This window comes from Bos mutus, chromosome 17 (assembly GCF_027580195.1).
Source record: "Bos mutus isolate GX-2022 chromosome 17, NWIPB_WYAK_1.1, whole genome shotgun sequence".
In the NCBI taxonomy this organism is placed as follows: Eukaryota; Metazoa; Chordata; class Mammalia; order Artiodactyla; family Bovidae; genus Bos; species Bos mutus.
This window is the reverse complement of record NC_091633.1, coordinates 11210570-11236974: the sequence shown is the minus strand read 5'-3', so window position 1 is coordinate 11236974 and position 26405 is coordinate 11210570. Positions and strand designations below refer to the sequence as shown.

Genomic DNA, 26405 nt, shown 5'->3' with positions numbered 1-26405 from the left:
CAGCCCACCGTCTCTCGCGGGAATATCACCTGGCATATGCTCGTACTTTATCCGTTCTAAGAGCCTGGCTAAGAGCGAGTCTGCACCTTCTCCTGGGGTCCTTGCCAGGGTGTGAAGTCCTGAAGTCCAGGAGGGGACTTCCAAATCAATAAGCTCTAGGTCATCTGACCTGACTCCGCAGCCCCTTGATGAAGTGCCCTTGGGGTCCCTCCCCCACACCCACCTGACTTGTGCTGGTACACGCTGCCGGGTCTTCCGGCCGATATGGATACAAGTCTATTCCTCCCTCAGCAGGCCCAGAGTGTCCCCAGGTGGGCTGTGTTGGGACTTGACCATACTTACAGTCCTAGTGGGCAGGAGGGGAGGTGGATACTGGTCCTCGGAGCTGGGGGGTGTCTTATGGATGAGAAGCCTCTGCAAGAGTCTCCTTGCAAGGGGGCAGATGCTAGCTTTTAATAGCAGGGGTGGATGGGATAGTTCTGAACCAGAAACCTTGCTTTACTGTTTCTTGTGGTCATATAAGCAGTACAAATTACAGCTCCAAATTAGTAATAATCTGAAAACTCAGGAAAGTATAAAGATGAGCACCTCTCAGTTGGGTTCAGCTACATCTCGAGTACTCAATAGCCATCCGTGACTAATGACTACTGAATTACACAGGGCAGTTCTAAAATTTTTCCTGGGTAAATAATCAGAGATGTGGACAAAGGATGAACCAAAGATGCTTGTCTCAGGATTATCTGTAGTTGAGAATTGAAAGGACCCTCATCTCTCCAATAGTAGAGTATTCCACAAAATGTCAGCTCCATGAGGCAGGGATTTTTGTCTGCTTTACTCATTGCTATGCTCCAATACTTTGGCCACCTGATGAGAAGAGCCGAGTCATTGGAAAAGACCCTGATGCTGGGAAATATTAAAAGCAAAAGGAGGCAGAGGATGAGATGGTTGGATGGTATCACCAACTTAATGGACAAGAATCTGAGCAAACTTTGAGAGACAGTGAAGGACATGGAAGCCTGGTGTGCTGCAGTCCATGGGGTCGCAAAGAGTCAGACACAACTCAGCAACTGAGCAACAACAGTGAGCCAGTGGCCAGAACAATGCTTGGCACAGAGCAGGTGCCCAATTAATATCTTTAGTTGAATCAATGAATATGCACACACACACATAATATGCAGGTATACTTCTTGGCGCTGTACCTTGAAGCTAATTAACACCCAACAAATGGCATTTGCTACTATTTTTGTTATTATTGACAATAAATTGGACCATCACCTTTCCCCTCAGGTTCACAGAAGAAAGTCAAGGCTGGGATTCCACTCTTTTGCCTGAGTCTCTCCTGGTGGCTCGGAGAGGCTATTGTCAGGCTCCAATGGGGAGCATTGTCTATGAAAGAAAAGACAGCACAGAATAGCAGGAAGGCTGGGGGTCAGGAGACCTGGATTCTGGTCCCAGGTCTGACATCAATTCACAGCTGTCTTTGGATCCAAGCCCCCTAGCCCTAGAAGTGAAGAGGGCTGGCCCAGACGGCTCTGGAGACCTTGCCTCCAAGATACTCTGGCGTTCAGAGGATGGTACATGTCCAGTTCTCTTCCACCTGGGGAGAGGCTCCTTCGTGGAAATGGATTCCTGGAGAGGATCTATAGTGCTGTCTAAAATCATAGGCCTGGAACATCAGGTCGCTGTGTTCTTGGGGCTGAAAGGGAGAAGCACATTGTCACACTGGAGAGCTGGGCCTCCCCGCTTGGCACGGGTCTCAGTGAGCATTCACCGTGGACGCTGTGACCTGCCGCCTGGATGCCCTTCAAGGAAGGCCACACCCACTCCTGGGTTGTCCGCATTCAGCGGCTGACCCGTGTTGGGGCTATAAAGGCCTGGCCACCTTGGTCTTCCGTAGGACAACTCTGGAGGCTGTTGGGGCCCCCAGGGCTCCCCGGGGAGATGGTCTGAGATGGCCAGCATCCCAGATGTCCCTCTCCTTGTGTTGGTACCCACCTCCCTCCCCTCCTTTACACAGATGTCGTTCCAATGGTCCTCCCCAGAAACATCCTGCACGTGAACTTCATCCCAGAGCCTGTTTCCTGGGAAACCCATCTCTGGCATCATCAGCCCTCTCCACTCCAGCTTGAGAAAGATCCCTACTCTTGGAGTGGAAAGATGAGGCCCTCAGCCCCGACTTAGTTGTGTGACACACCCACGTCCTCACCTACTCTGAGTCACCCGTTTGTTGTGTGATATGGAGGGGGAAGGGGATACAAGGCAGGCTGTTTAGCTCAGCGGAGTAAGTCCTGGCATTGGAGTCTGCTGAGTGGGATTCCCAGCTCTGCGGCTCCCTAGCTGAGTGGGCTTGAGCAGGTGACTTCACCTCTCTGAGCCTCCTTTTCTCATCTGTAAGATGGGAGTAGAAATCAGGGCTCATGGGGTGTCATGAGGATTTAATGAAACAATGAAATTTAAGGGGCTAAGAACAGAGCCTGACCCCAAAGTAGGTATTCATAAGTGGTGGTGGTTATTCTTTTTCTTCTTAGTGGAATGAGCCAATTGGCGCTGTTAAAAAAGTTACTTCTGGCCAAGAAGGCATTAATTAAAGAATAAGCTCTGGATAGGGATGTGAGAAGTCTAGGAACCCTCTGATTGGGGTCAAGATGACTGTAAAACAGGGAGCACAGCCTGGCATGATATGAATGGGAGTGACCTCTGTGAAACTGAAAGTTGCTCAGTCGTGTCTAACTCTTTGCAACCCCGCGGACTGTAGCCCACCAAGGCTCATCTGTCCATGGGGATTCTCCAGGCAAGAATACTGGAGGGGGTTTCCATTTCCTTCTCCAGGGGATCTTCCTGACCCAGATATTGAACCCAGGTCTCCTGCATAGGTAGGCAGATTCTTTACTGTCTGAGCCACCAGGGAAGCCCTAGTGACCTCTAGCAAGAGGCAATTTCTTTGGAAGGAATGGTCTCTAGCTACACACCCCATGTTGTGTGGAAGGGGTAGGGGCAGGGCAGCGGTAAAGAAGCAGAAGGTCTCACCGACACATCCCAGGAGCCCACGGGAGACCCATCCCATTTCTTAAAGCACGGGTAATCCAGCCAGACCAAAGCCGCTCGTGCAAGCCGCTCCCAGCTATATGCGTCTTTACCAGCAACATTTCCTGTAGGGTCCGCCGGGTCCAGAATCACAGGCCTGAAGGGTAATATTTAGAGAGAGAGAGAGAGATGAGAAGCTGGGTTCTGTCTGGCGGGTGGCCTAGATGCTCCAGGAAGGGCAAAGCAACCAGCCTGGCCCAGGCTCAGACTCAGGCAGCATCAGGGCTCCAGCAGAGCATCACTCCCTGGGTGTGTCCTGGGTGCCCTGCTCCATGGAGGACAGTGAACGGAAGGGGGAGCCTTGCATTTGGGCTTTGATAGACCTGGGCTTGAATATCACCTCTGCTCTTCTGTAGGAGTGTGACCTTGGGTAGATGTCTTGGTCTCTCTAATTCTCAGTATGCTCATCTGTGAAATGGGCAGATTTGAACATCCCTACTTCAAAGGATGTTCTATGAGGATCTAGATAAGCAACATGGAATACTCAGCACAGTAATTGGGCCATCGTAAGGGGTTAGTGCATGACAGTTACAATAATCATAATTTTTACTATACTATTAGAGTGTGTTAGTCTTATAGCAAGCTCTTACTTCCTGGGAGCAATTATTATTGTTGCTGTAGCTGTTGTTATTTTAGTTGAAATTTCAGTTGTTTCGCTCATTTTCTTAGGGTTAGGGTTTGGACAAACTCTATAGGGTTTGGGTTAGGGTTTGGACAAACTCTTTACTGCTCAGAATCTCGGTTTACTCATCTGTGAAGCAGTTAGCATAGTGCCTGACTCACATGGTTTTTTGCACACTGTTTTTAAAATTAGACGGTACTAGTAAAGTGCCCAGCAGCATGGTATCAGAAGATGATCCGTTAATGTGGAACCCTCCCAATTCCTTCATTTCCAGGGTGCTACAGCTGTAAGCAGGGGTTCATTTATGTGGGGAGCTAAGCCTTGAGCGGATAGAGTACCTGGGTTTTGCAAGTTGCTTCGTCAGATATTCTTCAATAATAGGGTTTTCAGAGTTATAGTTCTTTTCCCAGTAGATGCAAAGCTTCTGATACTTTAGGACTAATTTCAAGACAGTCTGAAATCCCTGAGCTGTGATGAATCCTGTTTTATTGCACCCTTGCTCCCAGGCATAGACCGTCAGAAGCTCCAGAGCATATTGTGGGGGCAATGGCTTTCCAAGCTGCTCCTTACACTGAGTAGAGAGAAACAACCAGAAACATGGGCTTGTGTAGCATTTGTGTAAAGCACATTCTCATGGGTCAGATTCAGCCTGCCACTTATTTTAGGGTGTAAAGTTTTCTCAGAGCAAATCCACACCTATCCATTTAGGTATGGTCTATGGTGGCATTCACAGAGCTATTAACTCACCTGTTCAAAGCCAGATGGCTAGGAAGTTAACAGAAGTGTGTGTGTATGTGTGTGTGTGTGTGTGATGTTGGTAGGGGATATAGTACTCATTAATTCACCTAACAATCATTTTTTGAACTTCTCTCATGTGCCAGGCACTGTTCTAGGTTCCTGGGACACAGCAGGGAATCAAACATATAAATCCTTCTGTTCTTGTACATTTATAGAGGGGAAAGTGATAGTGAAGTCCTGTCCGACTCTTTGCAACCCCATGGACTGTAGCCCACCAGGCTTCTCTGTCCATGGAATTTTCCAGGCAAGAGTATTGGAGTGGGTTGCCATTTCTTTCTCCAGGGGATCTTCCTGATCCAGGGATCGAATCTGGGTCTCCTGCAATTGCAGGCAGATGCTTTACCATCTGAGGCACCAGGGAATAGTGGGGAGACAGACAATAAATATGACTACTGGAAAAACCTTAGCTTTGATTAGTTCTGAACAGATGTGAGACTTGCACCATAAAGACAGCCGACCACCAAAGAACTGATGCTTTTGAACTGTGGTGCTGGACAAGACTCTTTGAGGGTCCCTTGGGCTAAAAGGAGATCAAACCAGTCAATCCTCAAGGAAAACAACCCTGAATATTCATTGGAAGTTCTGATGCTGAAGCTGAAGCTCCAATAGTTTGGCCACCTGATGGGAAGAGCCAACTCATTGGAAAAGAGCCTGATTTGGGGAAAGATTGAGGGCAGGAGGAGAAGGGGGTGGCAGAGGGTGAGATGGGTAGAAAGCATCACCGACTCAATGGACAGGAATCTGAATCTCTCTCCTGGGAGAGAGTAGAGGACAGGGGAGTCTGGCGTGCTGCAGTCCCTGGGGTCACAAAAAGTCAGACATGACCTAGTAACTGAACAACAACACAATAAACAAACAAATAGGCACATGCAAAGGCCTGGAGGCTGGAGTGTAGAGTTTCTCTCCAGGAGGACTAACAAAGAGAAGAGCGTGGCCTGAGGGTGGTGGTGCGCGGACAGAGATGGGGGTTCAGAGAGGTCAAGGGCAGATCCTTTGAGCCTCCCAAGATGATCTGGACTGAGGGGTAACAGAGGTGGTGACCATGGATGAATCATAAATATATTTTAACATAGGACCAACAACATTTGCTGACTAGTTGGATGTGGGTGTCTGTGAAGAAGCCAAGGATGACCCTTGGTTTGGCCGCAGTAACTAGAAGGATGGATTTGTGATTTCCCTTCCCTCCCCTCTGCTCTCCCCCCGCCTCTGTCACCTCTCCCTCTTCCCACTGCCTCATCCTGGCTCCTCCCCACACCTCTCCCTGCTCCTTCCCTCCCTCCACGCCTCCCTCCCTCCTCTCCTGTCCTCACTCTCTCCCTTCCCCACTCTCTCCCTTCCCCTCCTCCTCCTCCTCGGCTCTCTGCCCAGATGGGACCGGCCATACCAGTTGGTACCAGTGCTTCACCAGGCGGATGAGGCTCTTCAGCTTGGTTGGACGATTCTTCAGGAAGTCTCGCTGCAGCTCCGTGAAGCAGGGGGAGAACTCGCCCTCTTTCCTCAGGTTCTCGCACTCTTGGATGAGCCGGACATAGACTCTAGAGTCAGGTCTGTAACCTTTGGTCAACTGACCTGTTGGGAATGAATCCATGTTTCGACGTCAGCTCTTCTCTGAGGTTCTTCCATTCCCTCTGAGACAACAAGCTCACTGACCGTGGAGGGCAGTGGGGAGGTCAGCAGGCCCAGAGCCAGGGGGCCTGAGGTCCATCCCCCGTCCTCCCTTCTCCCGCCTCTACCGCCATCACCCATCGTCTCTCACCTGGACTCAGCAGAGGTGGCGGCACCCTCCTCCCTGGATCCTCCACAGCCCACACAGAGCCCTTTAAACCTGATCCTTCCACTTCTTGCTTCCCAGGACCTCTGGATAAAATCCCAAGTCCTCACAGTGGTCCACGCGGATGGTGAGGCCTGTCTCCTCCTCGTCTTTCCTCCTGCCTCAATCCCTTTGCCACTGACTCCCCTGGTTACTTCACCTCTTCAAATATGTCATGTTCATTCCTGTCTTTGCACCTGCTGTTTCCTCTTCCTGGGAGGTCTTCCCATGCTTGACTCTTTCTCATTCTTTGGGCCTCAGGTCAGAGGTTACCTCTCTTGTTACCCTATCTACCAAAGTCCTCTGATCCCCTTTGCTCTCTTTTGAGTCAACATATTTAGTTTTGGTCACAGCGAGTTATCATTTCCTTCCTGGTGTTCATATGGTCAGGCTCCAGGAGAGAGGTTCTCTGTCTGTCTCATTTAGGGCCATGGAACACGCCTTGCACCTCCAGGTCTGTGTTCCTGCTCAGTTGCTCAGTCCTGTCTGCCTCTTTGTGACCCCATGGACTCTAGTCTGCCAGGCTCCTCTGTCCATGGGATTTTCCAGGCAAGACTACTGGAGTGGGTTGCCATTTCCTTCTCCAGGGGATCTTCCTGACCCAGAGATCGAACATGCATCTCCTGCTTGGCAGGTGCATTCTTAACCACTGAGCCACCAGGGAAGCCCCGCATCTAAGGTACACAGTGGAAACTGAGCCTCAAAGAATGAATTGCTTCCTGTCCCAATGTTCCTGCACATTATCTCTGTACTCCAACCCTCAGTATAAGTTTGATATGGTTGCCTCACATTTTGCATAAAAAAATGAAATTAACATATTGAATTTACCCTAGACCTAGTTTTTAGAATGGAGAAGGCAATGGCACCCCACTCCAGTACTCTTGCCTGGAAACTCCCATAGACGGAGAAGCCTGGTAGGCTACAGTCCATGGGGTTGCGAACAGTCAGACACAACTGAGTGACTTCACTTTCACTTTTCACTTTTATGCACTGGAGAAGGAAATGGCAATCCACTCCAGTGTTCTTGCCTGGAGAATCCCAGGGACGGGGGAGCCTGGTGGGCTGCCGTCTATGGGGTCGCACAGAGTCGGACACGACTGAAGCGACTTAGCAGAAGCAGCAGCAGCAGCAGTTTTTAGAAAGAAGATCACACAGTTTGCCAAAAGTCAAACTAGTAAGCCTGGCAGGTGTTCTATAAAAACATCTTGACCCCCCAACTGTACCAGTTTGTTGTTTAACGTCACTTCAGTGGCTGAGTGTGACCCTAGGCATTCTTGTCCCAGGAGAGATGCTGGTGTCTCCTCTCACTTGAAGGGATACCTTGGTTAATAAGACATTTTATTTCTGCTCAGAGACAAGAGAGCAGAAGAAGCCCTGACATAGGACAAAGACTATAAGAACTTGTGGCTAGGAGCACTCACCTAGGGCATCAAAGGCGGGCAGGACATCGAACTCCACCGCCTGGTTGAGCTTGGGGGACCTCAGCACAAAGCTGAGAGCACGGGGATTCTCCCATTGCCGTTTCTGGACCTCAAACTTCACTTCAAATGTTTCCTCTCTTTGACAGGCTTCCAGCTGTCTCCTGATTTCTTCGATGAATTCTCCTCGGCGCTCAAGCTGTTCCTGAAAACTTGTGAGATTGGTGAGGAAGACGACGAGGTCAGCATCTGATCGTCCCCTGAGGGTCGTGCCTTTGCCTGAGGAGCCGCCCTAAAAAGGTGATAAGAATGAGTATTGACACATTTCATTGAGAAGAGCCTCCTAAATAAAATGCTGAGAACAATCACTAACATTTTGAATGCTAGCCACTGCTCTGAAGGCATCAGCGGCTGTAACTCCTAGAATGCTCACAAAAACTCTGAGATCTAGCTACTGTTACTATCTGTTGTCATCTTCTGGATGGGGAAACAGATGCTGAGAGATCATGTATCAGTTCAGTCATACAGCTAGTGGGTGGCAGAGATACAGTTTACATCCTGGTTGTCTTTTTCCAGGGTCTGTATTCTTTACCCCCTGTAATTTATGACCTTATGTGATTAATACTGTAAACTGGCCCATGCTGACTTTACTTGATCTGCAAGCCCTATAAGGTACTGAAATTTATAGATAAGGAAACTGAGGCACAGAGAGGTTAAGTGACTTGCCCAAGACTTCACCGCCAGCAGGTGCTATCTGCTTTTAAAACGTACACTCTTAACCAGCTCGTGACTTTGCAGAAATAGTGAGATCCCAGCCTGGTCAAGATTAGTGAACTGTAGATGCTGCCAGGATTCAGATTGCTTATCTCTATAGCAGTCGTGACCCAGGTGGTTTATACACTTCTCCAGGGAATTTGTTAAAAACTTACAGATGGATGCCCTCACCCCAGAAGCTATTTTCACAAATGTGGTTATAGTTCTGGCATGGATAAATCAGAAAGCACCAGCCCCAGAGACCTCAGCCTTCTGCTCTCTGCCTGTCCCTGTGCAAACGCTTGCTCACCAGCCCCTCTTCTCCCCAGCCAGGCCGTTCTGGACTCACCTTCACAACTTTGGACACCCGAACTCTGTGAGGGGCACATCGGAAACACCTCTCCTTCAGGAAACTGCAGATGATGTCAATGGCTTCTTTGACCTGCGTGCGGAACTCCTCGTTTGGCAGGAGGTAGACTTCGATGAACTTATCTAGAGACCCGGCCGGGGTATTTCTGAGCTCCATCACGGTGCTGGGGACTGGAGAGCCAGAGGCGGCAGAGCTGCTGCCTGAATCTGTCAGCTTCTGTTTCTTCTGCTGCCTGGGTCTAGGAGGCTGTTAAGTTTCATTTCACTGGCAGGGAGGAGCTATGTCCATAGTCTGGGCTGCTGCTGGTTTCGTTTCCTTAGAAGGGAGGAGCTTTGGCTGGAGTCTTTAATCTCTCCTTTGCTCTGAGTAAATCAAACTCTCCTTTCATCCTGTCAGGTCTCCCAGCACATTCCTCTAGAATCCCAGATTTACTCCTGCCTTGATGCAGGAGACCCATGTTCAATCTCTGGATCAGGAGATCCCTGGGGAAGGGAATGGCTAACCACTCCAGTATTTTTGCTGGAAAGCCCATGGACAGAGGAGCCTGGCAGGCTGCTATACAGAGGGCTGCAAAGAGTCAGACAGGACTGAGCAACTAACACTCTCACAGCCTAGAACATCTGGTCTTTCTTCAGAATGTACTCTGAAAAGGTATTTTTAACCCAGGTTGGCATTGCACCCAAGAGTAATCACAAGTAGAAACAGATTTTTGGTTTCTTTTTCCTCTCTCTTTTGTTGCAGACAACATTGTTCTATAGTCTCCTATGGTCCTTGCAGCAGTACATGAATATTGCAAACAGAAATAGTCAAAAAATCTGGAAGCATAAATTCCGTCCTGATCCTAAGCCTAGAAGTGTAACTACTTTGGTGTAGTCTTGGGAGATATTTTTCTAGGTTAATGAACACATACATACACATATAATTTCTCTTTCTCTCATTTAATGGCCTAACTCCATACATTTCACTTTTTGATTAATAGACGTTATTTCCTGTCAGGGGAGTATAATCTCCTTGGTTCTGTCTCATCACAACAAAAATTTGAAGCGATGGACGTTAAAGCCCTTGGCGTGCCACAGCTCTCAGACAGACCGTGTTATAGCTCTCGGACGGATCAGTGTTACGGCTCTGAGTTACAGCTCAGTTTTATTTAGAAAATAAAAGGAAAATACATCCTCGAGGCGTGAGGGCATGCCAACCCAAAAGACATGAAGAGAAGAGAGAGCCCAGCCCTTTGGCTCCTCTTTGTATGTTTTCCTCCCCCGGGGCCTGCCGTATGTAAACTGGGCTAGCCAGGGGTGCTGTTTGTCCCACCTGAGGTCCTCACTCCAGTCCTCGCACCTTCCTTTGTTCTATTTTTGCGGGCTTTTTCCTTCCTTGTCTTTTAGCCACTGCCATTCTGGACACCTGTTTCCTATTCTAACTACCTAACATTTCCTAAGGCACTTTTAGGATGGCAGAAAAATTGTAAACTGTCTCTAACTGTGCAGTGTGAACACGAATGTAACCTGGCATGTCTCAGTGCCCCAATCTGTAAAGAGGGCGGCCGATTAAAAAGTATTCATAACATAAAAGTTGAGGGTTATGTTTTATTTGGTGGGAATTTTTAGGACTTGAAGCCGGGGAGACAGCCTCTCAAGGGACCCCGAGAGAACTGCTCCAAGGGTGGCGAGGGGAGGAGCCAGGTTGTATGGAAGTTTCTCAACATAAGTCAGGTAGTCTGGACCTTAAAAGCTTTTTTTATGTAAATGAAAGAAAACCAGATAGTCTAAGCTAAGGAATTTAGCACTTTCCGTGTATCTAAGAGTCTGGGCTCAGCGTAGTCGTTCCTTTCTAAAGCATCTCAGCTCTCTGGGGCCGGGGTTCTGTTTTCACGTTCCGATCTTTCCTTCCTCAAGGCCCACAGCAGCGAGTGGCTGTTAGATGGCAGCTAGTATTCCTTCCCGAGTTCCCTCAGGGCTCACCAGCTCACCATCCCTGTTGACTGTGCCATCCTTGTTTACTAATAGGGCAGGCAATATTCCATTTCTCAGAAAAACTTTTCTCTCTCACTCATGGAACTACTCAGAGGATAATCTGAAAGGAGAAACACAAAAGGAGAGATGAAAGATATCAAAGCTGAGCAAAATTAAAGGGCGATTCTGACTTTAAAATTCTTTGGCCTGCTTGCTTCGCTTCAGTTGTGCTGGAATCTTTGTAACCCTATGGACTGTAGCCCGCCAGGCTCCTCTGTCCATGGGATTCTCCAGGCAAGAATACTGGAGTGGGTTGCCACACCCTCCTCCAGGGGAGCTTTCTAACCCAGGGATCGCACCCATGTGTCCTGTGTCTGCTGTGCTGGCAGGCGAGTTCTTTACCACTAGCACCACCTTTAGGACTTCCCTGGTGGCTCAGACCGTGAAGAATCTGCCTGCAATGCACGACACTCAGGTTTGATCCCTGGGTTGGGAAGATACCCTGGAGAAGGGAATGGCAACCCACTCCAGTATTGTTTCCTGGAGAATCCAAATGGACAAAGGAGCCTGGTGGGCTACAGTCCCTGGGCTCACAAAGAGTCAGACACGACTGAGCGGCTACCTTTCACTTTCACCTTTCGGCACCACCTTCGACCTTAAAGTGGCTAATTTAAGATCATCAGGCCTCCTGTCCCCTTTGCCCAATGGTCCCCAGGGCAGCTCTTTTTCACTGCTGGCCACTGTAACCCTCCTTTTTCTGGAGGGTTGGGTAGACAGGGTGCTGGGGGAGCTGGTGAAGAAAGCAATTTGCGTGTGGCTGGGATTTCAGGGAGTACAGTAGAGGAGCCCAGGAGCTAATGTTCTCTGTGGCACTGTATGAGACATTACACCAAGTTGTGAAAGACCAGGGCTTCCCAGGTGGCACTAGTGATAAAGAGCTTGCCTGCCGGTGCAGGAGACGCAAGAGACGCAGGTTTGATCCCTGGGTTGGGAAGATCCCCCGGAGGAGGGCATGGCAACCCACTCCAGTATTCTTGCCTGGAAAATCCCCATGGACAGAGGAGCCTGGCGGGCTACAGTCCACGGGGTCACACAGAGTTGGACACAACTGAAGAGACTTTGCACGTGAAAACCCAGACTCATCGCTGACATGCATATTCTTTTGTGAAGACTTTTTTACTTGAAGAAAGTCTGTAGCCACATCCACACTGGTCTGATTCTCAGCCAGGTTCCCAAGGGAAGCATTGCTGTCTATTATCAGAAACACTGTGGGCCAGGGCATGGGAGGGAGGGCCTACCAGGTTGGAGAGGTTGGTAATAAACACTCTTTCCTGTGGGTAGGACAGTGACGGTAATTAGAGCCTTAATGGCAGATACTATTGAGCACTTCCCATGTAGCAGATCACAGAAAAGTACACCTCTAAAAATAAATAAATAAATAAAGATGCACCACGTCTCAGATCTCTAACTGCAGAGGACAGATCTATGCTGCCCCATTGTTAGAAAAATTAAGTTCACACACTTTGCCATGATTCAAACAAATAAGCCTGGTGGGGTTTTGCCCCAAATTGAGCCAATTTGCTGTTTCCTGTTGCCTGCTTGGTTTAGGCACGACTGCCCCAGGAGATATACGATGATCTCTGCTCCACTTTTTAGAGACACCTCATTTTGGTAAGGCTCTCGAACTGTGGGAGACTTCTGCTCAGAAACATGACAGAGAGAGAAAGAAGCCCTGAGACAGGACAGCTCCCATGGAGCTGGGAGCCCGGAAGGCAGGTAGCTCAGAGAACTCCACCCTCATCTCTCCTGCTTTAATCTCAGTTCTCCCCAGTTTTGTTTCCTCAGGCAGGAAGTGGCCCAGAATGAGGACTCAGCTCTGGGCAATGAGGCATTTATGACTCGGGTGTCTCAGATTTCATACGAGCATGTCCATCATCCCTTACATGCTCTCTTCTCTGTTGCTGAGTCTCATGAATTTGAGGTTGAACCAGCAGTTCTGAAGTGCACCACCCTCGAGCTTTTTGTCACCTGCATCTACCAGCTTTGACCAAATCATCAGAGTTCATCTGACAAACACTTATCCAAAAAACTTTTGAAAGAAAATGCTTTATTGTTTCTTGTGGTCATATAAGCAATATAGATTTACAGCAGAATACAACAAAACCACAAAATTAAGAAAAGTATAAAGCTCACTCATCATACTATAATCCACATAGCCACTGAAAACACTGAGGTCTTCATGAAACCAACATTGCAAAGGAAATTAAAGAACACTTGCTACAATAATATAAAAATGGATATCTAGGAATAATATGACAAAATATATGTACTAACAATGCAGGGAAAAACTATAAACTGTAGTTACAGAGTAATTAAAGAAGAAAATTAATGGAAAGAAGTTCCAAGTTTGTGGACTGGAATTGTCAATATTACATGGATGTCATTTTCCCTCAACTAATTTATGGAATTCTAATCAAATGCCTCCCTGTATTTTGGGTGAAAATTCACAAACTGAGTATAATATTAACATAGAAATAGACAGAGCCAAGAGAAAACATTAGTTTGGATAGAACAGAGTTTTCTACAAGACACTGAGAATTAATATCAGGCTATCATAATTAGTAAAGGTAATATTAAACCAAGGACACAAAAATTGATCAATGATATAACACAGGTTCACACACAGATGACTCTGGACATATGTCTGAAGTGGTTCTGCAGAACAGTGGGGATGGATGGTCCCTTCAGCAAATGCTGCTGGAATATTTGGCATCCACACAGAGAACTAGTACAGACCACCAACTCACACCCATTTGTCTGTGTTTTGATAGGATAGTCATAAAGTCATTGCCAAATCTATGTCTTGAAGTTTTCTCCCTGTGTTTTCTTCTAGGAGTTTTACAGTTTCAGCTCCTATGTTTAGGCCTTTATCTATTCTGAGTTGATATTTGTGCTGGAAGAAAAGGTGTGATTTTATCCTTTTGCATGTGGATATCCAATTTTCCCAGCTTGATTTATTGAAGAGACTGTCCTTTCCTCATTGTATATTCTTGACAACTTTGCCCAAGAGTAGTTGACTGTGTAAACAAAACACTGACAATAAAACAAAAATAGACAAAGGGGAACTAATCCAACTAAAAAGCTTCTGCCCAGCAAATTTAAAAAAACAAAAAACAAACCCAGTGAAGTCAAAAGGTAATTGATGGAAAAGAATAGATATATGTATAGCTGAATCACTTTGCTGTACATTCAAACTAACAATGTAAATCAACTACACTCCAAAATAAAATAAAAATGAAAAACAGGCATAAAATAAAAGGGAGAAAAGGGAATGGAAATAGAGAAAATGATTATAATCCACTATCTGAACTATATAATGGGCTACAGATTGAATTTTTATTTCTCTAAAGAAGCTATACAAATGGCCAGCAGGTATATGAAAAGATGCTCATCGTTATTATTATTTTGGCCACACTGTGTAGCTTGCCTGATCTTGGTTGCCCAACCAGGGAGACCTGTGAGGTTCAATCCCTGGACCCTCAGGGAGATCCCTGGAATCAACTGGGAAATGGAAATCAAAATCATAAGACATGTTCTTTAGCCTGGAGAGTCCCATGGACTAAAGGACACCTGATGGGCTGTGGAGGGCCTGGAACTCTTGACCACTCTTGCTAAGAATGCAATTTGGTGCAATCACTGTGGAAACAGTAGGAGAGTTCCTCAAGAATTAACAATAGCTCCACCAGAGGATCCATGTGGCTCTTCAACTGAGCAACTATTTACCAGTTCAATTCATCTACTAGTGACTGTATCTTTATATACAATTCTGAAACACTCTCAGAAAACAATACAAGTGGACCACCCACATGGTAATTACATGTGATTCCAGTGTCCTGTCCGCATGAAGAGATACATGTGCTAAAGATAACACAGTGGTAACAAAACCCCATCTGGGGTAAAATCCCATTTTCAGAAAGACTCGACATGGACATGGAAATTGAGATAGAAGAGAAAGAGAGTAAGGATCCAAATTTTGAAGACACTTTGGGATTCTTCCTCTTGTTTAAAAACAAAAATATTTCTCACTCTCATGTTTAAATCAGTGACCAAGTATGGTCCTCCCAGGTCCCTAGAAACAGGAGACACAGCCTGTCATCCTGTGTCCAGGCCACACGAGAACCCCCAGGGTCTTCCGTGAGGCAGACCAAGTTAGAGGAAAACAAGGCCAAGACCTTGATGGTCATTTCTCTGGGAAAGGCAGGCGAGGCAGGGAAAGCAGTCTTTGGATGGCAAGTATGAATAAAGTAAGAGGGCTGTGGAGAGGAAGGGGTTTCCTGAGTCATCTGGTACCTGGTCCCAGCATGAGTGGGGCAGGGTGGGTTGTGGCTCAGACTGGCTCTGAGTCTGGGCAGTGGAGCAGAGAGGAAAGGCTCGACAGGTTTGCATGGGAAAGGCCAACAGGTGAGCTGCTGGCTGTGTCTAGCAAACAGCCAACCCCAGGAGGGCAGTCTCTCCAGGATCAGCAGGGCCCAGATGTCAAAGCCTCTGAGAACACAAATATACAAAGGATAAACACAGAAGCCCCAGCCAAGGAGCAGGAATGAGCGTTGAGATGGGGTGGGGAGAGGGTGAGATGGTGGCTTCATCTAGGAGCCACCTCGTAGGCAATGACAAGAGAAGAGGTGATGGCTGAGGATGACCAGGATGGTACCTTGGGTCATCATCACAGCTAGGATTTGCTGAAGAGCCCACACCTACCTTGAGGGTGGTGGCAGAGGTGCTTGTGTGGGTCTGGGTCACTCTAAGGAGCAGATGCCAATGTGACATTAAATGTGGGAGATTGTTCTTTGGGGAAACACCCAGGTGAGAGACAATGATCAGGGATCTTATAGAAGCTGCGAAAGCTGACAACCCTGATCTAATCTGACTCTGGGTAAAGGCAAGAAGGAAGGACAGTTGGCTCTGCAGTCAAGACAAAGTCCAGCAAGGTCGTGGAGAGTCCTTTCACCAGTGTCCCATGTCAGAGCTTCCCCTGACTCTCAGGAATGGGGCTGCCTGAGTGTCTCTGGCACCCATGGTCATTGTCTGGGAGCTGCAGGTAGGCAGCGTGGCTTGGTGTCAACGTGGAGATGGATCACAGAGGGCAGTAGCTGGGACCCTCAGCCGAGTATGTTCCCTCCACTGGGGCTCTGCTATATCCCTTGTCATGGTCCCCAAATGAGAAACAGAAAAATTCAGTGTATGAAGACACATTGAGAGCAGCAACAAAGAGCAGGAGCTTCATAGCAAGAAGGACCCTAACCCTAACTTCACACTCTCGTCTCTCACTCATCAGGGGACTCTGAGTGAGTGGCCATGTCTCAATGTATTACAATGAGAATCAAAGTAAAACCCATCTCATGGGGATGCTGGAGGCCTCAAAGGAGGAACAGCAATATGGAGAAGCCAAAGGCTGTCTTCCAACCACTTAGGTGACCAGTGACTCAGGTGGTAAGAACATCTTGATCTTTTGTGTGTCCTTATGGGAGTTTTTCTGGAATGGACTTTTGTCAATGACACGTTGGTTTTGGTACCAAGGCAGGGTGACAGTGTAAGTTGGTAAGCCTGCTGTCTAACCCAGTGATTCATTCTGGGGCACACACAGGTATAATTCTACATATTCTAGTAACCACAATGAAAGAATACAAAGACCGAGATGAAACTCCATTTGATTTAAGTAGCATTTCTAGAAGTTGTTATCTCAACATGCCATCAATATCAGGTCACATGAAATCAGGAGTTCTCACCGGCACATTCCAGGTGCTCACTGGCATCCCATTCAAGTTCGTACAGCATGAATAGCTCAGCCAGACTCTAACCTCCTGTGCCAGCAGCTGCCACCTCTGTGGCTCTCTACCAGCCACATTTCCAGTCGGGTCAGCTGGGTCCAGAATCACAGGCCTGGAAACAACAGTCAGAGAGGACAGGTGAGTACATGGGCTGTGTCTGGGGTGTTCAGAGCTCCCAGCAGGGCAAAATACCAGCCTGGGTAGACTGTTTCTGGGGGCAGTTGGAGGGCCCATGGACACCTCTCCCTGGGTTGTGACCTGGGTGCCTTGCCCTACAGTGGGCATTGAACACGAGGTGAAGGAGGCTTGCATTTGGGCCTGGAGAGACCTGGTTTCAATCTCACCTCTGCTCTTTAGTAGTGGTGTCTCTCTGGGCAGGTCACCTGAATCTCTAGTCCTCAGTATCCTCATCTGTGAAATGGGCAGATTTGAAAATCCCTGCCTCAAAGGATGCTGTATGAGGATCTAGAGAAGCACATGACATGCTCCCAACAGTAACTGAAACATAATGAGGGGTCTATACATGACAGGTTTAATAACCAACATTCCCCTATTCTATCAGAGTGTTTTTGTCTTACAGCAAGCTCTTACTTCCTGGAAGCAATTTTTATTATTGCTGTAGCTATTGGTACGTTGAGTAAAATTTCAGTTATTTCACTCATTTTCTGTAAAGGTTTGAACAAGCCCTTCTTTTCCAAACCTCAGTTAATCTGTGTAATGTTAGCACAGTGCCTGCCTCACAGGGTTGCAGGTTATTATTTAAATTTATTATTTAAATTGCATGGTAAGAGTAAAGCACTCAGCATGATTGACAATAGCTGATGATCAATAAATGTGGAACCTCTATTTTTTCCTGAATTTCCAGGGTTCCACAGCTGTAATCAGAGCTTCATTTTATGGGGATCTAAGCCATGTGAGGATAGAGTACCTGGGTTTTTCAAGTTGTCTTTTCAGGCATTGTGTAATAATAGGGTTTTCAAAGTCATAATACTTTTTCCAGTAGATGCAGAGGTCCTGATGCTTCAGGACTAACTCCAAAACAGTCCGAAATCCTTCAGCTGTCCTGAATTTTGTTTTTGAGCCTTCCTTGTTCCCAGGCATAGATAGTCAGCAACTCCAGGGCATACTGTGAGGGCAGTTTTTTCCCATGTCTCTTCTTACACTGAGAAGAGGAAAAAAATTAGAAACATGAATTTTTCAGCTTTTGTGTGAACAGTTAATGAGTTAATGCCAATCCTTCTCAAACTATTCCAGAAAAGTGAGGATCAAGAGATGATTTCAAACTCCTTTTATACCAAAACCAGACAAATACAGCACAAAAAAGAAAACGATAGGCCTGATTTATCATAGATGTGAAAATCCTCCACAAAATACTAGCAAAGTAAATTCTCCAATATATTATAAGGTCATACAGTATGATCAAGTTAGATATATTCCAGGGATGCAAGGATGCTTCAGTATCACAGATCAATCAATTGATACAGTTGTATTAAGAAAATAAAGGATAAAAAGCATGTGACCATTTCCCCAGATACAGAAAAAACATTTGAGAAAATTCAACAGTCGTATGTGATACAAACTCTTTCCAAGGTGGGTATGGAGAGAACATAACTCAATATAAGCCACATATGACCAATACACAGCTAATATCACACTCAGTGGTGAAGGCTGGAAGCTTTTAAAATCAAGAACAAGACATATATGCCCTCTCTCCCCACATTTATCCAATATAGTATTAGAAGTCTGTCCATAGCAATCAGGCAGGAAAAAGAAACAAAATACATCCAGAGTAAAAAGGAGGACGTTATACTATTGCTATTTGCAGATGACATGATATTATACATAGAAAACCCAAAAGACACCACCAAAAAACTTAAGACAATCAAAGACTGAATGCAGGAATACTGTAGGATACAAAAATAACACATGGAAATCTGTTGTACCTCTATACATGAATAACAGAGTATTGGAATGAGAAATTTAAAAACAATCCCATTTATAATTGCATCAAAAAGGATTTAAAAAGTAGGAATAAATTTAACCATAGAGGTGAAAGACCTGTACCCTGTAGTGTATAAGACTTTGATGAGAGAAACTGAAGATGACAAAAATAAATGGAAAGATATAGTGATGATGGATTTGAGGAATTAATATTAAAATGTGCAAATTACCCAAACAAACCATATGCGCATCGTCATGGCATATGATTTAGTGTTGCTGGGCCATGTTACTCTTCACAAGTGACAAAACAAGAGGTTACTTCATTTGCCCAAATTCAGACAGTCAGGAAGTGAATAAAAGAGTGTTTCTTTCTGGCTTACTTCATTCTGTAGGGGTTAGCACTTTTATTAATTTATTGAAAATCTAAAGCCATCCCAGTGAATTACATTTAAAGATTTTAAAAACTGTGCCAGGCACTATTGTAGGTTCTGTGGCAACAGCAATGAATAAAATATACAATATTATAATGTATATTTATACAATATATATAAAATAAAATATACAAATCCCTTCTTTTGTGGACATTTTTAGTGGGAAGATAGACAATAAACAAACAAACAAGCTCATGCAAAGGCCCTGAGGCTGGAGTAGAGTTTCCTCCTTGGAGAACTAATGAAGAGGAGAGACCAGCCTGGGTTCTAGTGGGGTGAGAAAACATGCAGTAGAGGGGTATATTTATACAGAGAGCTTGAGGGCAGATCCTGTTTTAGCCTTCCCAGAGATTATGGTGGGGAGAGGGTAATAAGCTCAGTGGAAAGTGACTGAGGCTGAAGTAGAGTTTCAATCGATGATAATGGGTTTATTTTAGATACAGGTCCAAGCCACTTGCAGACTGGTTGGATGGGTGTGTGAGTGGGTATGTGTGTGAAAAAGATAAGAAGGACCCATGGTTCTGCCCAGCGTAGCTGGAAGGATGGAGCTCTCGTTTCGTGATGTGGGAAGACTAGGAAGAATGAGATGTCCACTGGCACCCATCCCAGGCCCTACTTTTTTTTCTCCCTAACCTTTCCCCCTCCCTACAACCTCTACACCTCCACCTTCTTCCTTTCAGCCTTTCCTTCTTGTTTCCTGCCCTCTCCCCTCCTCCATGCCCTTCCCTCCTCTCCATCCGTCTCCATCCGGCTCCCTCCTGCCTCCCGCATCCTTTCTGATTCCTCCCCTCCTCCCTCTCCTCTTTCTTCTCCTCCCCACACCTCTCCCTGCTCCTTCCCTCCCTCCACGCCTCCCTCCCTCCTCTCCCGTCCTCACTCTCTCCCTCCCCTCCTCCTCCTCCTCCTCAGCTCTCTGCCCAGATGGGACCGGCCATACCTGTTGGTACCAGTGCTTCACCAGGCGGATGAGGCTCTTCAGCTTGGCCGGACGCTCCTTCAGGAAGGCTCTCTGCAGCTCCGTGAAGCAGGGGGAGAACTCGCCCTCTCTTCTCAGGTTCTCGCACTCTTGGATGAGCTGGACGTAGATTTGAGGGTTAGGTTTGTAATCTTCAGTCACCTGAGCTATGGAGGAGGCATCCAGAACTTTAAGGCATCAGCTCTTCTCTTCTCTAGACAAGCTCACTGGCCATAGGGGCCAGTGGGGAGGTCAGCAGGCCCAGAGCCAGGGGGCCTGAGGTCCATCCCCGGTCCTCCCTTCTCCCGCCTCTACTGCCGTCACCCATCGTCTCTCACCTGGACTCAGCAGAGGTAGTGGCACCCTCCTCCCTGGATCCTCCACATCCCATACAGAGCCCTTTAAACCTGATCCGTCCACTTCTTGCTTCCTAGGACCTCTGGATAAAATTCCAAGTCCGCAAAGTGGCCCACACGGATGGTGAGACCTATCTCCTCCTTTGTCTTACCTCCTGCCTCAATCCCTTTGCCACTGACTCCCCTGGATGCTTCACTTCTTCAAATATGCCATGTTCATTCCTGTCTTTGCACCTGCTGTTTCCTCCTCTGGAACCCCCAGATCTTTGCGTGCTTGGCCTCTTCTCATCCCTTAGGCCTCAGGTCAGAGGTCACCTCCCTTGTTGCCCTGTCTGTGAAAGTCCTCTGATCCCCACCTCTCTCTTTTGGATCCCCATATTCGGTTTTTGTCAGAGCGAGTCATCATCTCATTCCTGGTGTTCATATGGTCAAGCTCCAGGAAAGAGGTTCTCTGTCTGTCTCATTTAGGCCATGGAATATGCCTTGTGCCTTCAAGGTACACAGCGGAAATTGAACCTCAGAGATGTATTGCTCCCTGTCCTAGTGATCTTGCAGATTGTCTATAGATGCTAATGCTCAGGATAAGTTTGCTGAGGTTCCTCATGCTTTGAAAAATAGATGAAATTAACATTCTGAGTTTACATCAGATCTATGCTGCCTAATTTTGGGGGATGGGATTTATCTATTCTTGGGCTTCCCTGGTGGCTCAGATGATAAAGAATCTGCCTGCAATGCAGGAGACCCAGGTTTGATCCCTGGGTGAGGAAGATCCCCTGGAGAAGGGAACGGCAATCCAGTCCAGTATCCTTGCCTGGAGAATCCCAAGGACAGAGGAGCCTGGCAGGCTACAGTCCATGGGGTCACAAAGAGTTGGACACAGCTGAGCGACTTGAAGTTAATTTATTTACAATATTGTGTTGGTTTCAGGTGTCCAGCAATGTGATTCAGTTATAAATAGATAAGATATACTATAAGATACTGAACATAGTTCCCTATTGAAAGTGAAGTCACTCAGTCGTGTTCGACTCTCTGTGACCCCATAGACTAGCCTACCAGGCAACTCCATCCATGGGATTTTCTAGGCAAGAATACTGAAGTGGGTTGCCATGTGCTTTTCCAATAGTTCCCTATGCTATTCAGTATATCCTTGTTGGTGATCTGTTTTATGTGTAACTTCCTCATTTTTAGTAAGGTAAGGTTCACACACTTTGGCATAAGTAGAACTAGTAAGCCTGGCTATAATAAACAAACATACAAAATGTGAGGGAGCACAAAGAGTTAAGGGAAAAAAAAATGAGCCAACTGGGAGTAATGGAGGATGTCACTATAGAAAATCTGGACCAGAAAGCCAGTAGTTAGAAAAGACAGATAAATCAAGACATGGTCCTCTCTCCCAAGGAAAGTATTCACATTTCTTAATATATGTGGGGCTAGTGTAGACTGAGTAACCACAAGTAGACCAGATTTCAACCTCTCTTAAAATACTTCCTGTTCCTGCAGAAGGCAGCCTAGCATCCATTGTGCCTTAGAGAAAACAGGGTGTTGTCAGTACCATCCCCCATGAGCTCAATTTTTGATATATTCTTTTGATCCTGAGATGCACAACAGATAAAGCTCTGTAAGGGATCAAGAGGAAGGTAAGTGAGAGGTACCAAGTGAGTCCAACAGGCTATAAACCTGTCACAAGGAGGTTATGGATGGTAAGAGTTTACATACTTATCCCCACTATCCAAAAGTAGAGTGTTCCTGTGAAAGTTTTGTTAAGTCAAAATGGTGTAAAACAAAGTAATTACCTTAGGACACATCTTATTAGGGATGCACAAAAGAAACTGAGATGAAGCACAGATGCTCACAGACACAGTTCAAAGTTTGGCGATACGTGTACGCTTATAGCTGATTCACGTTGTTGCACAGCAGACACTAACACACAGTGTAAAGCAACTACCCTCCAGTTAACAGAAATCCTACGATAAAACATAATGGAAAAGAATATTTTAAAAAGAATTGTGTGTGTATGTATGTGTGTGTGTGTGTGTATACATAAAACCAAATCACTTTGATGTACAACAGGAATCAACCTTGTCAATCAGCTATATTTCAATATAAATAAATAAATAAGATGAAAAAAGAAACATCTTACCCCGAATTTGTACCAATTTGCTGTTTAATATTGTCATGGTGGCTGAGTATGACCTTAATTATCTTGCTCTGAGAGAGATACTAAGATCTCCTCCCCGTGTTGACGGGATGTTTTAAAAGGCTCTTGAACTGAGGGAGATTTCTGCTCAAAACCATGAAAAAAAAGAAAGAGAGAATCCCTGACATAGGACAAAGGCTGAAATACCTTGTGACTGGGAGTACTTAGCCAGGGCATCAAAGGCGGGCAGGACATCAAACTTTACCCCCTGGCAGAACCAGGGGGACCTGAGCACGAAGCTGAGAGCACGCCGCTTCCTCTTTCGCTGCTTCAGGACCTCAAACTCCACTTCAAATGTTTTCTGTCTTTGATAGGCTTCCAACTGTCTCCTAATTTCCTTGATGAATCTTACTCGGTGCTCAAAGTTTTCCTGAAAACTTGTGAGATTGGTGAGGAAGACGACAAGGTCAGCATCTGAGAGGTCCTTGAGGGTCGTGCCTTTGCCTGAGGAGCCGCCCTAAAACAGGTGATGAGAATGAGAACTGACATATATCATTTGAGAAGAGCCTCCCCAAATAAAATGCTGAGAACAATCACTAACATTTTGAGTGCTAGCCAGTGCTCTGAAGGCATCAAAGGCTTAACTCCTAGAATGCTCACAAGAACTCTGGGATCTAGCTACTGTTACTATCTGTTGTCATCTTCCGGATGGCGAAACGGATGCTGAGAGAGATCATGTATCAGTCAAGTCACACAGCTAGTAGGTGACAGAGATGCTGTTCACACCCTGGTTGTCTTTTTCTAAAGTCTGTGTTCTTTACGTCTTGTAATTTATGACCTTATGTGATTAATACTGTAAACTGGCCCATGGCTGACTTTACTTGATTTGCTGAAAATTCTGGATAAGGAAACCAAGGCACAGAGAGGTTAAGTGACTTGCCCAAGACCTCACAGCCAGCAGGCGCTATTTGCTTTCAAAACCTATACTCTTAATCAGCTCATGACTCTGCAGAAATGGTGAGACCCCAGCCTGGTCAAAGATTAGTGAACTGTAGATACTGCCAGGATTCAGATTGCCTAGATTCGTGACCTAGGTGGTTTATACACTTCCCCAGGACATTTGTATAAAACTTATAGTTGGATGCCCTCTCCCCAGAAGCTATTTTCACAAGTGTGGTTATAGTTTTGGCATGGATAAATCAGAAACCACCAGCCCTAGAGACCTCAACCTCTTGCTTTCTGTCTGTCTCTGTGGAAACGCTTGCTCACCAGCCCCGCTTCTCCCCAGCCAGGCAGTTCTAGACTCACCTTCACAACTTTGGACACCCGAAAATGGTGGGCGGCCTCTTGGAAGCACGTCTCCTTCAGGAAAGTGCAGTGGAAGCACGTCTCCTTCAGGAAAGTGCAGATGATGTCAATGGCTTCATTAACCTGCCTTCGGAACTCCTTGTGTGGCAGGAGGTGGTCTTCGATGAACTCATCCAGTTTGTTGGCTTGGGTTTTTCTGAGTTTCTTCATGATGTTCAGGCAGGAAGGGGCAGAAGAACCATTGGAGGGAGGCAGAACTGGTAGCCTAAACCTATTAGCTTCTGTCTTTTCTGCTGCCTGGAACTAGGCTGCCGTGAGTTTCATTTCCTTGAAAAGGCGGAGCCTTGTCAGAATCTGGGCTATCATCTCGTCAGAAGGGAGGAGCCATACCCTTGTTCTTTGCATTGAAGAAATTAAGTGTCTCTTTGATCCTGACCTTTGTCTCCCACCTCTTTCTCTTGTTTTCTGAGACTTTTTGTTTTTAACCAGCCCCCTAGACAGCAGTCCCCAACCTTTTTGGCACCAGGGACTGGTTTCTTGGAAGAAGATATATGAATTCTTGCAGGGGGTTCAGGCAGCAATGTGAGCAATGGGGAGCCCCAATGAAGCTTTGCTTGCTCGCCAGCCAATTGCTTCCTGCTGTGTGGCCTGGTTGGGACCCCTGCCCTAGAGCATTAGGCCTTTCTTGACACTATTCTGAAAATGTTGCTTTTTTAACCCAGGTTAGTACCTCACCCAAGAGAAATTATAAGTAAAAACATTTTGGGAGATTTCTTTTGTCTTTTTTGGTTGCCTACCAAACTTTTATAGTCTCCTGTAATCTTTACAGCACTACCTGCATATTTCAAAAAGAAAAATGCCAGGAAAATAAGAGAGTGTAAAGACCATCTAGGATCCCAAACCTCAAGAACTACATCTATAAGCATTCTGGTGTAGATCTTTTCAGATTATATATATATATATATATATATATATATTCCCCACACAGGTTAACGGACAAAGTATCTTTTTTTTTTCTAAATGACGTTGTCCTGTACTTTCCCCCCTTTTTGATTAATAGACTTTATTTCCTAAAGAGGCTTCAGGTTTACAGAAAAATTGAGTATAAGTACAGAGTTCACTTGAAGCTGAAACTCCAATATTTTGGCCACCTGATGTGAAGAGCTGACTCATTTGAAAAGACCCTGATGTTGGGAAAGATTGAAGGCAGGAAGAGAAGGGACGACAGAGGATGAGATGGTTGGATGGCATCTCCAACTCAATGGACATGAGTTTGGGTAAACTCCAGGAGTTGGTGATGGACAGGGAGGCCTGGCGTGCTGTGGTTCATGGGGTTGCAAAGAGTCAGACACAACTGAGTGACTGAACTGAACTGGACAGAGTTCACTTATGTCCCCATCATTTCCCCTATTTTTGACTTTGGTGTGGTAAGATGAACTGATATTGACATGTTATTATTAAACAAAGCTCAACGTTTACTCTATGGTTCACTCTACATTGTACATTTTATGACTGCCAAAATCATGTCTTATCTCCACCAATTACGAAATCACCCCAGAATGTTTTCACCTCTTGCTCCACCAGCTCATCTCTGAGTTTAGATATTTCTCTTCTTCTAATATATACATTCAGTGCTAAAAGTTTTCCTCTAAGTGCTGCTTTCATCGCATCTCAAGATCTTAGTTGGTTATTTTTTTTCCTTTCCTTGAGTGCAAAATAATTTTTCCGTCTCTTAGAGTTTTGGACCCATGTGGTAATCTCCAAAGATGCTGGAATTCTCCAAGTATCTTTCTTTTCCTCATTTCTTGTTTAATTCTATACTTTATGCTGTCTGTTCTTTTGAATCTGAGCCCCATCCTGTGGGCTCAACAGTGGTCTTTCTTGGTGAATGTCCCACGTGAGCTGGAGAAACATGTGTATTTGGCTGTTGGGTGAAGTGGTCTGTAAGTGACAGTTAGCTACTTTCTGAATCACCCTTGTCTTAGCCAGCTCATCAATTAATTGACACTCCTCACCTCTTCTGTGTAAATATTGACATGCCTAAGGTATTTGGAACCATAAAACGGACGGGTATCCAACTATGTGACTCTCTATACATCCATTTGGAATAAGTGTTTATCAGAGATTCTGTTTGCTCCCAAATGACTTTGGGGCAATCATACGTATTAATGAAATATATACTTTTGAAAAAGTATATGTAAACAAATCCTTGTTGTTGTTCAGTCGCTAAGTCATGTCTGACTCTTTGCAACCCCAGGGACTGCAGCACGCCAGGCTTCCCTGTCCTTCACTATCTCCTGGAGTTTGCTCAAACTCATATCCATTGAGTCGGTGATGCCCCTAGTGCAAAAGAGATCTGTCCTTAGAAAACCAGCACTGAATTCTTTGGCAAGATGTAATAAAGCCAAGTTCCGTAAAACATCGCATAGAGTTAAGTATGAGTGAGACAATTGTGAAAGAACTGAGGGCCTAATTGGAAAAATCCGGAATTAGGCCCTTATGCCTTTGCAAGTGGCTTTATGTTCTTGTTTCCTTTAAAGAAACAGGCACAGGAAATCATAGATGGCTCATTCTCATGTGTTTTATGTGAGACAGATTATACGGGATTTTAGTCAGGGGGTCTGCCTTCAATGGTATGGTCT

General features: G+C 45.9%; 2 protein-coding genes across 3 annotated transcripts; both read right to left on the bottom strand.

Moving 5' to 3' along the window:
* Positions 1 to 1230: 1230 nt before the first annotated feature.
* On the bottom strand, positions 1231 to 9134 carry OAS1 (2'-5'-oligoadenylate synthetase 1). 2 transcript variants are annotated; one of them, XM_070386068.1, is made up of 6 exons: positions 8835 to 9134; positions 7736 to 8024; positions 5889 to 6073; positions 4045 to 4277; positions 3034 to 3181; positions 1231 to 1640 (listed from the first exon to the last, which is right to left on the bottom strand). In XM_070386068.1, the coding sequence occupies exons 1-6, from the start codon at positions 9009 to 9011 to the stop codon at positions 1464 to 1466; spliced, it is 1209 nt and encodes a 402-aa protein (XP_070242169.1). In that variant the 5' UTR covers positions 9012 to 9134; the 3' UTR covers positions 1231 to 1463. The 2 variants fall into 2 exon arrangements, with proteins under 2 accessions (XP_070242169.1, XP_070242167.1); XM_070386066.1 differs by having other exon boundaries at positions 1231 to 1696; positions 3028 to 3181; positions 8835 to 9129.
* A 5318-nt stretch (positions 9135 to 14452) lies between these two features.
* Positions 14453 to 24081, bottom strand: LOC102283231 (2'-5'-oligoadenylate synthase 1). The gene is given in 6 exon segments (XM_070386069.1): positions 14453 to 16747; positions 17564 to 17712; positions 17714 to 17797; positions 19945 to 20129; positions 22663 to 22972; positions 23764 to 24081. Coding segments are annotated over 6 exon segments (1116 nt in total). The 5' UTR covers positions 23974 to 24081; the 3' UTR covers positions 14453 to 16569.
* Positions 24082 to 26405: the final 2324 nt, after the last annotated feature.